The sequence below is a fragment of the Nuphar pumila genome, chromosome 17, assembly GCF_984573655.1.
Source record: "Nuphar pumila chromosome 17, dmNupPumi1.hap1.1, whole genome shotgun sequence".
In the NCBI taxonomy this organism is placed as follows: Eukaryota; Viridiplantae; Streptophyta; class Magnoliopsida; order Nymphaeales; family Nymphaeaceae; genus Nuphar; species Nuphar pumila.
Genome location: NC_143265.1, coordinates 57,697,620 through 57,715,978, shown reverse-complemented (window position 1 = coordinate 57,715,978; position 18,359 = coordinate 57,697,620). Strand labels below are relative to the sequence as shown.

General features: G+C 38.4%; 1 protein-coding gene across 1 annotated transcript; it reads right to left on the bottom strand.

Moving 5' to 3' along the window:
• Positions 1 to 8,193: 8,193 nt before the first annotated feature.
• LOC149811989 (putative serine/threonine-protein kinase PBL3) lies at positions 8,194 to 17,407 on the bottom strand. Its single transcript, XM_089993333.1, has 6 exons — positions 17,166 to 17,407; positions 15,288 to 15,613; positions 14,917 to 15,052; positions 12,993 to 13,129; positions 12,767 to 12,890; positions 8,194 to 8,911 (listed from the first exon to the last, which is right to left on the bottom strand). The coding sequence occupies exons 1-6, from the start codon at positions 17,227 to 17,229 to the stop codon at positions 8,448 to 8,450; spliced, it is 1,251 nt and encodes a 416-aa protein (XP_089849459.1). The 5' UTR covers positions 17,230 to 17,407; the 3' UTR covers positions 8,194 to 8,447.
• Between the last annotated feature and the right edge of the window lie 952 nt (positions 17,408 to 18,359).

The following is an 18,359-nucleotide window of genomic DNA, read 5'->3' as shown; positions in this document are numbered from 1 at the left end:
GAACAACCACTAGGCAAACGATATCTCAAAGAAAATGAATTTCTAACTTGTTGGAAGTTGATAGTTTCCTAAGATTCCACATGAAATGAGAATCTCTAACTAGAATTTCAAAGTTCTTGAAATTTTGATAGTTTCCTAGGCAAACAAGGACACAATTAATAGCATCCTTTTTTTTTGGCAGGTTTTTTTCTTTTTGGATCCTCTCAAACTTGTAGTTTGGTCCATGATGCATGGAGGGTGTATGGGGTATATGGGTATTTTAGTGAGGGGTACTATAGTCTTTTGGGCTTAAGATAGCCTATAAATAAGCTAATTGGAATCATTTGTGCAAATCTTAGAACAAATTGAATGAGAATTTCTGTCTTTGCCCTCTAATACTCTTAGAGTGGATTGAGCTCTAGCTTAGCTAGAGAATTTGAGTCAATTGAGATTTTTCTTCACTTCTCTCTTATTTTCCCCACTCTCCCTCTTTTTCCCTCTAGCCGACCTCCCTATCTCCCTCAAATTCTTTCTAGCCAACCACCTCCAATCTATAGTAGGCTACCATTTTTTGGTATCATAGCATTGATCTTGATCCAACCTCTAATAAAAAAATCCCCAAAAGAAAAAGATCAATCAGAAAATTTCAAAAAAACGTGAAGATTGAGTTAGTTGATTTGAAGATTCATCATATTCACGTGAAAATCGGGTGATCGACTTGGAGATGTAAGTGCTGATCAGCATCATATCTAGATTAGACCATGTGGAGAGACCAGATTTGATATGAAGGATCGAATTCAAGATCAATTGAGCCAAAATTCTTGAAGGTCGGGTGTTCTAACATGAATTTTGAGAAAAATCGGTGAGATCTATCTTGAATTGCATGAATTCCTCTTGGATAAGTTTGAATTCTTGTAGATTGTGCCTTTTTTTATGGAATTACTTAGTTCATATCTGAATTCAATCTGAATTTGATCAGATCCGTGTAGATCAAATTGATTTTGGAGGTGATTCCCTTGAATTAAATTTTGATTTGACATAAAATTCGGGTAGTAGATCTATTGTTGATTGCGGAATGCTTTAGATCAGAGTGCAGATCTAGCCATTTCATACTTATATCGGTGAATTATGTGGTTTAGATATGAGAATTGTTGTATATCAGATGGAATTGTGGTGAATTTTGCATAATTTGGATTGTAGAAGAGAAATCCAGCCATTTTCCTTCTCTTTTGGGCCATTACTTGTGTTAGATTGGAGATCTGCGTAATTCGGAGTGCTCTCTTGCCCTTTTGAGGATCAAATAAAGCTTTCATGACATTGATTCCTCTGTTGTTGTTGTGGTGTATTGTTGTATGTGAAATTCTAGTCGTTGGACACCGAAATCCAGCAAGACAATCACCGGAAAATTCAGATTCAACTACATTGTTTTGCAGAAATTTCTGCAGAAAACACATCTTGTGAGCTCCAGAGACCCTCACAAAGTCGTTAAAAATGCTGCTTGAATTTTTTTATTCCTGTTCTGTAATTCTAATTCTGCACTGACTTTAAAGTTCAGTTTGAAGGGATTTTTCATGTGATAAAATTTTGCAAAAATATTCTTGAGATTACTGAGTTTGTTAATTTTCTGTGAGAATTTTGAATTTTTAGAATTGCCATCATATTGCTTCTGAATTTCTGTTTTTTCTAAACCATGTTCTGTACTCTGGCCTGTTTCAAACAGCTATAAAGACAAAAATACCTGAACTTGCATCTTCATGAAAATCCAAACCCTGCATCAGTAAGCCCTAAAATTTTGTCCACGCTTATCCTTATTTGTCCTCTACTCAACCCAATTTAAATCACTCCAAAATTCATTCACTATCCTGAGATATTTTATCAAAACCTATTTTCTGACTGTAGGACACAGTATTCTATCATAAAACAGACCTTCATAGTATAGTCATTTTTACCTACTTGGACCATCCCTAAAATTACAAAAAAATACCATAACCTAGCCAACACATACCTCATTGAGAACAAACTAAATGTTTCCCAAAACCTATACTCAACTCCTGTCTCAGCCACCTCCTTGCAATAGCAAAGTAGTTTTCTTGCTACAGGAAGGACAGATTTGACTCTTGTTAAGCAATGGCTACAAGAGGAGTTCATGACTTGGTTGACGGCCTACGAGCTGAATCTCAGCTCAAAATAGATTCCATGGATAAGGAGAATAGTCGCAAAGAAAATATATAGAACATGAAGGGAATTGTGCTGATTTTATATGCAAGTTCCACCCCATTCGTACCCAGATCTCTTGGCTTCATTTGCAACTAGGAGTATGGGATTTGAACCCCTTACCACAAGATATTGGATTGGCAATTAAACAAATTCAAGGGCTGCATGAGTTGATTGAAAAACAATGAGAAGTACCGATACCATCAATGAGGCCTTGAAGAAATCACATTGGACCATCACTAGTTTGCAATTGATGGATCACACTCTTGCCAAAACAACTCTTAATCGAGGATCTTGATACATTAGTCCTTGCACTCAAGACTTATAAGGACCAATGCACAGTTATGAACAATCAAATTTGACCTGTGGAGCAATTGCAAATGAACAAACAACTACCTGCTGATGGTAGCAAGCATGATGGAATTGAGAAAGTTGTTAAAACAAAGAAAGACTAAATGGCAGCTATGGTTTCAAGTGACATTGGAAATGGGAAACCTCTTACCAGAACTGAAGCAAAGAAAACCAGACTAGAGGATGATGAACAACACCTTCCATGCATGACAAAAATTTAGATGAAGGGCCTCTAATGGACGTTGAAAAGGAAAATAAAGAAGGAAGAAAAGGAGGCTTTCTCCTGCTCAAATCTGAATTTCAGAAATTCCTCGAGGAACTAATGGAGGTGAATGTGGAAGAAGACTGACATCTGCTAGAATCAAAGTTGAAGAGGCTTCTCGAAGGTCTATCGAACAAGAATGAACAGAGCCACTGCAGTTTGTTCCAAGCAGAGCATCAAACTGAAGATGAGTGTACAATATTGAAATACTGGCAGTCGAACAACAACGATGTGCATACGGGAGAGTAGAGGAAATCGGTTATACAGAATAGAATTCTAAGGGTTGCCCCTTTGGTGCAGAGCATCAGTTGCGGCTCAACTAGCTGCAATAAATTCCTGACAGAACCGTGCTGCTGGGAAGCATGGAAGCAGGAAAACACATGAAAATTTGCAGCAAAAAGGAAGCTCCAGAGGATCTGAACTCGGGGAACTAACCTTTACTCCTTGCTGTTGTAAAATTTCAGAATTAGAATTAGATGCCGTGTTGTTACATTGCTGCAGTAGCAGTAGTTTATATTTCAAAATTAAAATAGGTGATGAATGTCTAGTCCTTCCATTTGATTCGGGGGGGGGGGGGGAATTGACTGCTGTACTTCCACTGATCGATGAGGGGATATACAGTCTGAACCCTACCTTTATTGACTGCATGCGCAAGCTTCAGGCATGCTAACATTCCCCTGCGATACCTTTTGGACGACAAGCAATATTCCTGAACTGCTGTCCTATAGAAAATGAGTTTTATATAACAGCAGATGAGAATTAGATTAAATGGTGGATGGGATACTTATTCGACCCTGGTGAAACTAAAAATGGTAGAATGTTGAGAGTCGAGCATTTTGGAAAAACACTGAAACTCAGATTCGAAATTTTGCTGAGTTTCAAAGATCAGCTTGAGGATGCATTGGCTGCTGGTAATTGGTCAGGCATCATCAAAAGGATTCAGTTCGCTGTCATGGGGTTGTTGTCAAGTCTCACAAACTTCTCCTGTTTCGACTTGATTGCAGCAGAACCAAATGAAGGCTGCCAACAGAATTGTAATAGCCATAACAGTACTGCACAATTCAGAGTTTTCGACCCTGTTCAGAAGTTAACGAGTGTGCTATGAGTTTGAGAATGAGACACAAGCTTTCCGGTGGATGTTTTCTGTAATAAGAGCTGATATTTACTGCTACCCAATTGTTATTTTTGGGAACCAAATCTGGGGAGAACATGCTGGATCATACAAAAATTGAGAATTACTAATTTCTGTTAGTATACCTCCTAGCGGATCTAATAAGACAGATTATAGTATGCAATTGAGTGTGACCAGCTGCAGCAGCATGGAGGTTGAGCGTACTTGGATGACATCAAGGTAGGTGTTCTGTTTCATATACCCCTGTTGGTTGTTGTCAACTGCTGCAAAATCCTGAGCAAATGTGCTAGTGCAATCAGGTCAAGACTAAACTAACTGCTGAAATTATCACAATGACGGCACAAGATCCATTGCTGGGAAAATTTCTGCTCGAGTGTTGTCCGGTAGAGCAATGACCGCTTCTTGTTCATACGCAGCCGTTGCAGAACAGAGGCAGCCAAACCCCTTTACAGCATGATGGTGAAGAATGCTACCGAATGTGTGGATGCTGCACACAACCGGTGCCTGAAATTTCAATGTTTTGTCACCTGATCTGTAATTGCAAAGAAGCAAGCCGCTTCCTCCGAAGGTGAACTATATTGGCCTATCAGGTTCAGGTATGCTCAAGACTCGCACATGTTTGTTTACATTCAGTGAAGAGTCTGCTCAGGACTACATCACCACAACAAAGCCGGGTGTTATGGGGCTTCTGCAGATTCACTGAGCTCTGCCACTACCGCTGCACACTTAGATCCACACTTGTGACAACATGAACACATGCATATACCAAATACGATAGCATTTTTCGAATCTCAACACCAAGATGGTATGTGCGATGCGAGCGCCACAACAATCACGCCAGCTGCATCATTGAGACTGCATAGCTTTCCAAGCGTCTATGCAAGTCGAGATTCAGCCCCTATTGGAATTGCAACCATTGAGCAAAAGATTGTTCTTTCCGAGCAGTTTTTGCTGAAAGGAAAATGCTTTATAAATCTGCAAGTTTCCAAAAGAAAATTCAAAAAGATGTTCAGACTGACAGATGGGGTATATGAGTATTCTAGTGTGGGATTCTACGGTCTTTTAGGCCTAAGATAGCCTAGGCTAGTTTGAGTCATTTGTACAAATCTTAGATCAAATTGAATCTCTCTTGGCCCTCTAATACTCAAATTAAATAGCCCCATTTTCTCATGCTACCCAAACAAGCTAAAAACTTTCTTTTAGAGAACTTGTCATATCAAAACTTAACATAGGCAAAACTTTCTTTTCTTATCAGAGTTTTTCTAGCTTCCAAACATGCCTTCTTTTTAGCTTAGATAGAGAATTCTGATTAATTGGGACGTACCCTCACTTCCCTCTCATTTCCCCCACTCTTCGTCTTCTTCCCTCTAGCCCACCTCTCAACGACTCACCATAAGGATAAAACAATCCCAAATACCAAAATGAATGCTTAAAGGCTTGTCAAGACCAAGACTGAACTGAACCAAATCAAATCGAACCAGTTAAACCTAAACCTAAACCCAAACTCAAATCCAAAGTTCAATTGATATGCCCTCAGGTCTTGCCCATAAAAGCAATACCTATAAATTCATGTGTAGGACACTCTCATCTTCAATCTAGGACTAAGCTTTTAAAAAAAAGTGTAGTTACCCTCCAAAAGCTAACTGAGGCAAATGATGATAATAGGTTGATTTAGCTAGGATACTACCCACATAATTTTGAGACAAAAACCCCAACACTTCCTGTACATTTATATGTACGTTCCTTCCAAGCGTTTCATTCATTTATAGTCAGCTCTACGAAGGTGAATACAATAACGAAAGATCATCGACTTGGTACAGATCTCCTTTGTCTTATAGTATTAGCACTTCAGTTTGCCGAAGCGTCTGATGTTTGTATTTTTTCGTGAGATTTTTTATTTATTTTATTTTTATTTTTGTCCTTTTTGATGTTTGTATGTTATAGGCAAACTTGGCATTTGTTCTTACTGCAATAGTTTTGTGTTTTTGTAAATGAGAAATATCTTTGATTTTTAGTCTCACACCAGTCTTCACATATTTTTTTTTTAATCATTTGGAATTTCATGACATGTTTGCCCTAATGTTGTGAACCAAGAACGAAATAAAAAGGCCCCAATGCAGCTTGAGACGAACAAATTAGCTTACAAAAGTCTTAACATGTCTAATGGAACTATGAGAGTATGTGTTTTGCTTAAAATGTCTGATGGAGCTATGAGAGTGTTTTTATTACCAAAGTGAGGAAGGAGTGGAGAAATCTGGTTAGGCTTTAGCTTTAGGAGTCCAGTTCCAGGTCCAGATCTAGATCTAGATCCAACTTTACCATTTTGGGGTAGGTTGGGATGTTGAATTCTTAGAGCACAATGCAATTTCCAAACTTGTCCATTTGTATCCATTTATCTTGATAAGTTAGCGAATCAAAATGCCTCTCTAGAGGCTTTCGCATACCTTTATTTTCCCTTTTTTACAAGTCCTATATGGGAGTAACCCTCAGTTATCGAGCATGCGTATCCTTTCTCACCCGTTAACCTGATCAAGACAGCAGAGAAAGAAAAGTTGGTCCCTGAGACAGTCTGAACAAGCAAAGGTTGAAGCTTGAATCTGATGGTATGCCTATTTGCATGAGTTGCTCGCTCCTTTTCCATGTTCCCATTAGCTGACCTTTTCTTTTCCATTTTCTGGTTGTATCAAAGGTCTTACTCCATGTCCCACAGCGGCTTTACTGATATCGTAGGGGCAACTTGTGGATGTGGCGTCCCTTGCCGCAAGGACGAAGGTGAGTGTACTATACGGTGGGCAGAAGGGACCTCAAAGATTTTACCAACCGGAGGTCTCTGGTGGGGGTTTTCCCTTGGCGTAACCAACAAAAAAAGAAGGGGGGCGATCTTACCCCATGAATGCAAGGTTAAACAATGCTAGCGTATGATTCTATGCAGAAAGGAAGCTCATTGCACTTCCACTAGCTGTGCTCTTGAGATTAAATGAGCAAATTGGAAATTGTGATTAGGGATGTCAAATATTTGGATTTGGGTTGGACCTCTTGCTGAATCCGATTAAAGTTGGTTGGATTAGATAAGTAAACTAAACAACCCATTAATGATGTGATCAGGTTCAGTATAGAGTTTCGCATCCAAAACTGAAGCAGGATCCGACATGTTTAGGCCATATCTGATTACGTAGGATTTCATAATGACTGCATCTCCAACCTGTTTACATCCCTAACCTTGCTAATGCAATAAGATGGCAGCTTATTTAACCATTCCGTTCAATTGCCCAGTAACACCTGACCAAAGATGTCAAATATTTGTGGTTGTTAAAAAAAAATAGTGATGCTGTTGGATCCATGTAACGGATTCGGATGATGGTCAAAACAGCCTCACAAAAGGAACTGTATGAGACACTACGGGTTTGTTTGGATTCGAATGAAATTGATGGAATGGGAATTCAATTTATCAATCTACTCAGATTTTATTGTTTGGATCCGTTTTGACATATGGCAGTTAGAATTCTCGATCCTACAAATTCCCTGTTTAGAGTTCCCACCTCTATAGGTGGTAACTCTAATTCCCAGAACTCACCCTCATCGTGGTCCTCCTCCTCACTATTTTTCCGTCTCCTCTTCTTTCTCTTCCTCTATTCTCCTCCACTTCTTCCTCTCTCTCTCTCTCTTAAAAATGGATAGGATATGGGTCGGATCATGTTAGATCCGAACTAAAATCCAAACATACTGCAAATTCTCCTTGTTATCCAAACAATAGAAATTCTGGAGATTGAGAATTATCTTTCTTGCTATTTCTGTTGATTGAGAATTTTCTCTTCCATGAGAATTCTCCTCTAAAGTATCCAAACGCACCCTACATGGTAGGCTCATAATGACACTTAGTGGATGAGAAGCTATACCCTCCATATTAATGTTAATTGATATTATATTTAGTGGTGTATGTGTAACCTAGATACATGGGGAGGGATTATGGAATTAATAAAGCCTTATTCTCCAAGTTAGTGGTAGAATAAATCTAATTTTCACTGACTTTGCAAGAACAGAGGTTCAAGCCCTCCTTCTAGTGCATATGCTCCATGATTCAGTGACCCCAACCAAAACCAGGTTAAGGGACCTATTGGTTGCTACAGATGCTAGCATGATTTGGGTCCATTCCACACAACCACACTCCTCAAGGAAGTGCCAAATTATATCTTGGCCCAGCATGCCACCAAACCGAAACAAAACTGAAAGCAGTAAGAGCCACTAGAGTTCCAGAACCAAACAAAAATTCCCTCAGAGTAACTCAAAAACAATTGTTCTTTAATAAGATAAAAATAATTTTCATGCCATCAGATGGTGGAAGCATACTAGAAACAAAATAAAGTGTTTCATCTTAATATCAAGCACTCAAAAATGGCAGGCTTGATGCTGTTACAGGCAAGCAGACATTAGACATCTTTTACAACAGGCAAGTAAAATACATATATCAAACAGATATACATAGAACTTCAAACCAGAAATATTTCTCCATCAGTGAACACGTGGTGAATGGTGATAAGATGGCAGTGGCAATGCCAATGGTGACCCACCTGGCCTTGGACTCCGGGGAGCATGATGATGCTGTGCTGGTGATTTATGGTTGGAACTGGAGTAAACATGGTGTTCTGTCTTTGCAAGCTTTGCTAAATCTTTGGATGTCTGAAGTTGCTCTAAAGCAGCTAAAACATCGGTCATTTGAGGCCTCATTTTAGCTTCTGTGTGGATGCACATTTGGGCAAGAGCTGCGGCCGCTTGGGCCCCTTTCCGAGGATACTGACCCTCTAACTTTGTATCCATTATGCGGTACACCTTGGAATCACCCAAGTAAGGCTTTGCCCATTCAACTAAATTCTGCTCTACACCAACTTTTGCCTTGTCTACAGCTCGGCGCCCTGAGAGAAGTTCCAAGAGCACAACTCCGAAACTGTAAACATCACTCTTTACAGTCAGCCGACCTGGGTGTAATTAGCACATATAAAGATCAGTCAAAAAAGTTGCATTACAACAAACCCAATCAGGAAGAAGAGTGGCACAAATAGTCCATAAGGTTGCCTACATAACACAGGAGAGAATTAAAAATAATGGACATTCAAGATCTGCATGATATTTGTGTGGATTCACCACTATTGTCTGAGAACATTTTGCATTAAGAATACATTTTGACGGAATTACAAAGAGTTACCACTGTATTGCCTCTTGCCACCACAGAGTTGCAGTGAGAGAGCAAATTTCAAGCATATGTTGCTTTCGAAAAAAAAGGAGTCAGATTCAGTTTCAATAGTAAACTGAAGTTGCTTCTAATAGATTGTGCAGCTTGCAATTACAACCAGTCACCTGTATCCAAGGTAATTTCTCGCCAAGGGGTTTTCTCGAAGATATTTCCAAAAAGTGGGTTTTCTCGGGAAAATCTGAGAAATTTTAAAAATTGAAAAATATAAATAATAATAAGAAAGATATGAAAATAATACATTTTGTATTATATTTCTTGCAAAAATATAAAGAAACAAGTTTTAAAAGTTTTTAAAATATAAAAGAAACAAAAAATAGAAAACTTGAGCTTAAAATTTATAAAAATAAGAATTAAAAATATATATATCGCACCAATATCGTGATATTTTCATTTTAGCGATATTTTGAAAATATCGCGATATTTTGCTGATATTATCAGCCAACCTTAAAAGCCATAATATTGTGATATTTTCAAAATATCGGTGATATCAATGACTATGCTTGCAACATTCCACAGTCACAAAGTGATTGAATCTACTCTCAAGATGCAATAGAAGCTAATCTCATTGTATGCTTATTCTTCCCATTAGAACAGGTATTTAACTTTGGACACAGTTCTTGCAAATTATGTCATTTTCTCAGAATTCAGAGCACAAAGCAACAAATGTACTAACTGACAAGAAAAAGCGCTTGTATCAAAATCCCACATATTGGACGAAGGTAGTTGGCTAGTGTTAGGGCTACACATGAGCCAAGCCTGAAACTTGAGGTTCAATCTCAGCTCCGTTGAGCTTCAATGAGTGCAAGTTTGGACTAGCTAAGCTCAATCCAGGCCCAACTTTTTTCTGTAAGTTTATTTAAAGGGGAGAAAGAGACAGGATTTGAACCTGTCACATCATCCAAGTAAGCAAAGGACCACTTGTGGTATATCCATTTTAGGTGTATATATATATATATATATATATATATATATATATATATATATATATATGGGTTATTATTGACTGCTATTGAAGGTACTGAATTATATGGAACAATTGAGCTGAAAATCATAGGTTTTAGATTTGTTTTATAGATTAAATCCTATGGATGTGATCTACAAGTTTTGTTTAGTGGGAAATGAATTTTGAATCATATGATGGAGGCACATAAGCAGGTTTTTTAAGGGCTTCAAACATTTACGGTCCACAATGCACTAAAATTTCATGACTCAAAAATTCATATTTTGGATTGAATTAACATGATCCAAGGTTTGATCCTTAGCAAACAAACAATATTGAACACATTTATATGGTCAGATTGAATCAATAAAGCTTGAACCTATGATTTCCAGCTCAATAGTTCAATATAATTTTGTGCCTCCAATAGCACCAAATATTAACTCTATATATACTGGAAATATGTTTATGGAGTGTGAACTAGGTATTTATGATACTTTTTTCGCAAATCCGATCCTACAAATACATTTGGCATGGTCCATTTCCTAGGGATTGATTGTCAGATCATGTATTCACGAAAAAATACAATTTTTGGATGCTTGAATATTTACGAGAATTCTGAGTCATCAATTTTCAAGCCTTAAAAGATCCTGCTTATGTGTCGTAGTCTGCCAATCCGAGAGTCGGGTCCCCATTAAACCGAGCATGTCAATTGCATACATATGGTGAGATTAAAGAAAAAAATCCACAAAAATCTCAGGCCTTTTCTTAAGCATAAGGCTAATTGTAATGTTAAAAGATATGTGAAATTTTAATCGTTATTCTAAGTATTTTTGAAATATTATTAGATCTAATGTGCCTCTTTTTCTCTCTTTAAATTTGTAAAAGCTGGTGGTGACAAGGCATGTTGCTCCTTTTTGAGGTCCTTGAGGAGCCGTAGAGTCTGGTTAGAGTTGTGAGTATGTGTCACATGTGTGGGTGCGGATGCGGGTTTCGGTGTGGATGCGGAAATGAGGAACTTTAAAAAAACTTGGGTGCAGGGATGCGGATATATATATAAATCTTGGACAGACCTGGGTCTGTATACCCAGACTGATTCAAACCTGGGTTTACTTTGACCAAGGTATGAATCAAACTGAGTCAAAGCAAACCCAACAGACCCAGGTTCAATTCAGACCTAGGTCTGCTTTGACAAAAGACTGTGTGACTTGGGTTAAAATAGGTTCAGGTCTGATTCAGATCTGGGTTGCTTTGACACAAGTCTGAATAAGACTTGAGTCTATATAGATCCAGGTCAATCAGATCTGGATCAGACCCAGACTTGGATCAGACCTGAGTTTGAGCCAGGTGTTGTAAAACTATAAAAAAATAAAAAAAAAGAGGGAAAAAGAGAGCACAAGAGAGAGAGCCTCAGCGTGTATGCAACAGAGGAAGAGGGGACAGAAAAAGAGAAGAGGAAAAATGGAGGCAGAACAAGAGGAGAGCAAGAAAGAGAAAAAATGGAGGAGAGAGAGAGAGAGGTACGCACCTGAATGGTGGGGTCGTTAAAAGAGATGAAGGAGGAGAAGGGTGCAATGAAGGGGGCCTGAGCCCTGCCCCTCTTTTCTTCTTCTTCTTTTTCTTTTTCTTTTTTTTTTTTAACTTGAAAGTTTGAAACTTGACTCGGTCAACGCTGACCGAGTCCAATTTCAGACAGTTTTGAGTTTGGGTGCGGCTGACCGCACCCGGTGAGGTGAGACCTGCATCCCATCATGCCGAGACCTGCATCCCGTCGCACCCGCATCGCGTCGATGCGGGTGAGAAGGGTGCTTAGCCGAGTCTATGTGACATAGGTTGTTGGTCTTCTGGCAATTCATGCCTTTTCTCATTATTGATCATTATGTAGATCATGCACGTTGTAGTTGCTTTTGTGCTTTCCTGTAAGACCTAAGATGAAAAAGGCATCTACCATACAAATGTGCATGTGGTGATGAGAGTGATCCATCTTCCAAGGCATTTTTGTTCCATGTAATCGTTTGTTACAGTATTAGGGCTTCTGCCATCATTCTTGTTTAATGGTCATGGTTTACAACTCTGACAGTGGAATCAGCAATCATCTCAACCTCGAGGCAGAAAATTTGCACCACCAAGAGATATTAAGTCTAATAGAAGCTATTATTCAATTGTCTATTTATGGGATATGTTAGCACTACTAGGAAACACTATAGAAGAAATGGGTCCCCAAGTAACTGTTAGATGAAGAGGCAGCATTTATATCAGTTTTTGATGAGTTTGATGTTATAGTTCAAGCATGTCTGAGTAATCATTCTTCATCTATCAATTGTGCCACTATCACATAAAATACTCATTGATGTTAAATTTGAGGAGTCTCATCTAAATATATTATTGGAAAGCAAAGTAGGCATACAATATGTTTTAGTTATAACACATCCTTCTGTTACAGTCAACTCTGTTACTAGGCAATGATGGTTCAGTTCCTAGTTTGAGCAGGGTGTTCTTCCAAGAGCAATCCAATTCTATTCACATTGAATCAAGGACATCAATGTCGTACTCAAAGAAAAGCAAAGACAAAAGAATAACAAGTATCCAGAGTGAATCTGATAAAAGAAGCAGCACATGAGTAATGTATAGACAGGAACCTACCTGTGGCAACATATTCAGGAGCAGCATAACCTTGAGTACCCATAACTTGAGTAGAGATATGCGTGTTGTCGCCAGTGGGTCCATCTTTTGCCAAGCCAAAATCGGAAAGCTTTGCATTAAAATCCTACATGAAATAATTAGGACAATACTATGATTATTGCCAGCAATTATATTTTCCAAGGAATGAAGAAACATAGTTACTGTTCATAATTTTTGCTCAGCATACAGCAGCGAGAAGAATATTTGAAGCTTTAAAATCACGGTATATGACTTGAGGCTCAGCATTGTGCAAGAAAGTCAGGCCCTTGGCAGCACCAATGGCAACTTTGATCCTTATTGCCCAAGACAATGGCTGAACACCGCCTGCAAAAACCATCTACAAAGTCACAATTCAGGATCAGGACTTTAGGATGTCATGCCAGTTAACAGGTCAAGCTCAGCAAGTCAAATCAAGGAGTTTCCATAAGGTAGGTACAAAAGAAAATTTGAAAAGGCATCATGTGTGCTTGCATACTAGTGGAATTCATGAAGTCTGTTATAAGTTCTAATGGTTATGTTTCTTATATTAGACATCATTTTGCATGGCAATAATTATAATCGATGTTGGTATGGATAAGTTAAAAGAAATGCATTACATGATGATATGCTTGTTATTCACAATGATAAATTTTCAATTAATTCTCATAAAACTTAACATAGTAATAATGCTGGTGAGGTTCTCGAAGTAATTGTTTGTTGGATTTTTTTGGTTTTTCCCAGTAGAGTCAAACTTAAAACTCCATTTCCTGACACCAGCACCTCTTCCTCCATCACCATTCAGTGAGATGCTTAAGAGTGGCTGCAGTTTGTATGTGTCATTCATACAACTTACAATTAAAGAAGGCATGAGTTTACTAAAATAGAAGTGTGACTAAGATTACAATACCTTGGTTGGAATAACAAAAGCTATGTTAGAGAGTGACACTTTCAAGAAGTCGGCATAATCAATGTTACAAAAGGAGATCTGGCATGATTTTCAAAAAATGGATTCAGTAATTTAAGGAAATTTTAAATATTTTTATGATTTAAGCTTATATCATGTTCTTTATGCTGCACAAAGGGTTCAAACGTAATTGTTGGGTACATGGCAAAACAGTCTTTATTTTCTCTGCATAGTTTAAAGTTACCAAAAAAGATAATAGGTAGAATGCAGATAACTATTTTTGTTTTAAAAAGAATATGGAGAGAGAGAGAGAGAGATTTCCACTACAAAGGCATAGAACATGCATGAACATGTATCAATCCTACACATAAAACATAAGAAAACACATGAAAATCTATGTCACAGGGACTCGGCAAACTGGGTGCCACACCCACGTCGACGTGATGCGACGCGGGTGCACGTGCGGGTGCGGCACCCGGTGCGGTCAACCTGACCCTGGGTGCATTGACCATACCCAGGGTCATTTATGTCCAACTTTTGGACTTTATATATTTTTGCCGCACCCCCGCACCCAAGTTTTTTGAAAGTGCTGCACCCCCGCACCTGCACCCATGTGACATAGATGAAAATACATAAAACGCGATGTATATGTGATTTAAACTAGGGAACTTCATCCTGACTGGCACAGAAAATGGGTCTATGAAATATGCCCATTTTTAATGTACATGCATCTAAGGTCAGTACATACACTTGTCAGTGCCTTGAACAGGTTTGAAAAAACCAGCTGAAAAGAAGAACCAAATCCAACATAATAAAGAGAAGTAAAAATGCCTACAAATTAATTATTTCAAGACATGGTTTCAGCAAGTTCACAATGCGAGAAGTATGCAGATATGTGCTTGGATGTAAGAACAGCTTCGCCTTGCCTGTAATTAATGTTCAAACAGGCATTATCAAAATGCATGAGCAAATTAAAATGGCCAAATATGCTGCAAGGTTCATGAGCCTTGACATCTTGTACAAAAGGAATTCCGTTTCAAAACTTTGCTCATCATAACATGTTGAGTTAAAGAAAAATAAAAATAAAACACTAAAGTAATAGATGCATCATACAATCCGCAAGCTACCAAAAATAGGGATGCAATTGTGAAGAATTTCTTTCTTCCATGAAAGCACCGATATCTTTTCTGCTAATGCTACCATATTCTTAATTATGAAAAACACTCACGTCTGAACAAATGATTTTCCAGACTTCCTTTGGGCATGAACTCATACACCAATAGCCTGTTCTCACCCTCCAAACAGTATCCAATAAGCTTTACAAGATTTGGATGATGAAGCTGGCTAAGATAATTGACCTCTGCCTACAATAATGATAACAAATTCAGTTTTATGAATATCAATAAAATGGCCAAACAAAGTGATTGTGCTGCCAGCCCCATTAAAAGACTGGAGAACATTGGCTTGAATCAAGATTGTCCCAAGAGGGAAATCAAGAACCACCCAGTTCAATGAATTCCTTATAAAGGCACTAGTAGGAAGAGATGCATCTCCATGTCAGCTTCGGCAAAGAGTTGATGGTCTATCATAAAAACTTACCAACCATTCCTTGTGGCCTTGAAATCCTTCGGGTTTAAGCTTCTTGACAGCAACAACAATACCAGAGCCTGGCCTAGCAGCAGCATGAGTCTGCTCATCGATCCATCCTTTGAAAACATAACCAAACCCTCCTTCACCAATAAGGCTATCTGGACGAAAGTTCCTTGTAGCATTTCGAAGATCGCTCAAGGTGAATTTCTTCAAATTTGGTGATGACAATATCTCACCCTCAGATCTTGGGTGGGGAAGAATTCCCGTCGGCTGAGAAGATGCTGATGATAACACATTCTTGCTGGAGGTTCCTGATGTATCAGGATCACAGATTACTGAAAGAGAACAGAAGCAAACATGGCAAATTGTCACAACAATTTCAAGAACTAGAACATGTGCAACTTTGAGCTGGAAATTTATCAACATAGTAATGATCAACCGAGTAATGAAAATGAAATATAATCAATAATAGGTGAGACATCAAACATGTTCAAGGATACATAGTACAATATCCTGACCATATCCACACATTAAGAGGACATATAGTCACATAAATTAAATTCTTCAAAACAACAGTACGCTTGATACAGTGAGAACCAAGCACGAAAGGGCTTGACAAAAATGGTAGGTCACTGACAAAGATGCTAAGTATCAGAACACACAATGAGCTCAGCATGCAAGTCTATGAAATGCTGCACAACTTCAAATAAACAAATCATTGTTTGCAGTAGCTATAATTGATAACAAGAGATACAGGTGTGGATTAGTTTCCAGTCATACATACAGAGTTGAAATCTGTAGGTGAAAGTAAATTACATCTCCTTGCTAATCGATGAAGTTCAAAAAGGGTCCAAAGTTGGCCTTTTGCAACTAGAGAGCACCAAAAAGAAATCCACACTTCTAGTTAGTGGGACACACAATTGACGTGCAAACCATTGCACATCAAACCTACCAAAGCCAACATAAGAAGCAAAGTTGATAGCAGCCGAAACATATCCAGTGCGTTATGTTGAAGAAAAAAAGCAGTAAATAGAACATGGGAACAGGAAAGCGTCTCTAATAGTCATACATTTTTGTGTAACAGGCACACAAGGTTTGATAAATCTAAGCCCAAGAGTAGAAAGGCTTGATCCAGTGTATGAAGTGAACTGAAACAGTCACAAAAGACCAAAGAAGTCATCAAACAAGCTCCTTTCCACAACCCAAGTCTCCGTAAACTCGCAAAGAACACGATTACAGATTACCATTGAAACTTTTTTTCCCAAAAAACTCAACCACCTGTCTTATAAACAAGACTTTCCAATTAATTCACGACTTCTTTATCTACCTTCAGATTTTCTCCGAGACACAAAGCGAACAAAAAAAGTAAACGAAATGAAACGAATGCAATATCAACGATTCCACATCTCAAACTTCAGAAGTTCCCACCGAAAGCCCCATCTTTCCAATTATAGGTGTTTCTTATTGTACCAAAAGAAACAGGTAGGGGAGGAGCAAGTACCCAAAAATTGCCAAACCAAAAATCAAGTAACAGATTCATGTGAGTCCATCATGGTCTCCCAAGTTCCTACCTGAAATTAAGGGCTTTGGTCATCATTTGATAAACCTCTACTTGAATTGACCAGCACTAGAAAGAAGCAGAAAACAGACTAAAACTAAAAGCAAGGATAGAAAAACAAATGAATTCAATCTCTCAAACAAATTGATTAAATGCATGCCCACCACAAACCCACCAATTAAAATCTCATGTCAAAAATAAAAAAGAAATAAACTAAGGGGAACAAAAATTGCTAAAACCAACAAAACAATGAATCAAGATAAGAACCACGCAAAACCAAAATAATAATAATAATAAGTAACGAAATAAAAGAGGCAAAACAGAGTTACCAGTTATATTCTGATTACTCTGAGCGCTGTTCACTCTGCTGGGTACATCAAAACAGTTGCCCATCAAGAACAAAAGATGGGGGTGTGTCTGAATCCCACCCTAGATCATAATCATAAGTACCTTCTCCCCCTTTTAGAGAAAGAGAGGGAGAGAGACAGCAGGGAAGGAACTCTTGCTCAACGTTTCCCACGGAGAAAACGACAGCCCCGTTGGTCGGATTTTCCACAATTCTCTTCTCGGAAATTTCTCCTCACTTCTGAATAGCACCAAAAAAAAAAAAACTTGGCACCATTGACCATACCAATGGCTAATTTCTTTTTAGTAATATATTTATATTGTTTCTTTTGAACATGAGGAGGCTTACCAAACCTTACTTTTTACATACAAAAGCTGGGGTTAGGCAGGCCCCTAACAGTTATTAGAACGATACCATTTGGGGTTCGAACTTGCAACGTCCCAACACGAACAAAGTATGGTAATCACTCGCTCACCTCAGTTCTGTTTATTCAAAACACAGATTGGCCGATGATGACCTTTGAGTTTCCAACGTGGTCCAAGGGAAAGAGTATGCTTTGGAGTTTCTGTTTTACAAACCTTGCTTGGTTTGAACAGAGCCGTAGATTGGATCATGATCAGACTCCACCCGGAGATCTTTTCTTGGTTTGGATCTCACATTATGAGTTGAGAAAAAGATGTGTGTCTAATATGAGGTTATACTACTGCAACCTATTCTTTGTCATGACATCTACGATTGCAAAGTCCGTGAAGAGTTTAAAGTGTTCAAGTATAAGGTTGTGATCTGTTTGGTATCAGTAGTGGCCGCCCCTTATCTTAAGGCCGAACTAACTAACACGCTCTTAAAAAGGCAATAAGCAATACATTATTTATGCCGAACCCCACCACGTGAATTGGAGTTTTAACTTTTGACCGAACCCCATCACCTGAACTGAGGTTTTCTCTCGTTAAAAAAAAAAAAAAACTGTGGGCGGTGGAAATGGAATGCTTTAGTTGGTTCATGTTTATTTTTTTTTTATGATGAGGAACCCTCGTCTAAGTAAGGAAAACCCCGGATGGGGGCCCCACAACAACCCTGCCTTACGTGGCCCATGTTTATGTGCGTTGCATTTTGCTGCTTTTAAGTATATATTGGTCGTTTTCATTTATTAGTCTCTCTTAATTCTTTAACAAATATA

Bases quoted from the DNA above. Each gene is read 5' to 3' on its own strand.
- LOC149811989 (XM_089993333.1), bottom strand. From the start codon at position 17,229: ATGGGCAACTGTTTTGATGTACCCAGCAGAGTGAACAGCGCTCAGAGT. The intron at 13,130-14,916 runs GTGAGTGTTTTT...TGGTTTTTGCAG, and splicing joins GGAAAATCATTTGTTCAGAC to GCGGTGTTCAGCCATTGTCT. The intron at 12,891-12,992 runs GTATGCTGAGCA...TATTTCATGTAG, and splicing joins CAAATATTCTTCTCGCTGCT to GATTTTAATGCAAAGCTTTC.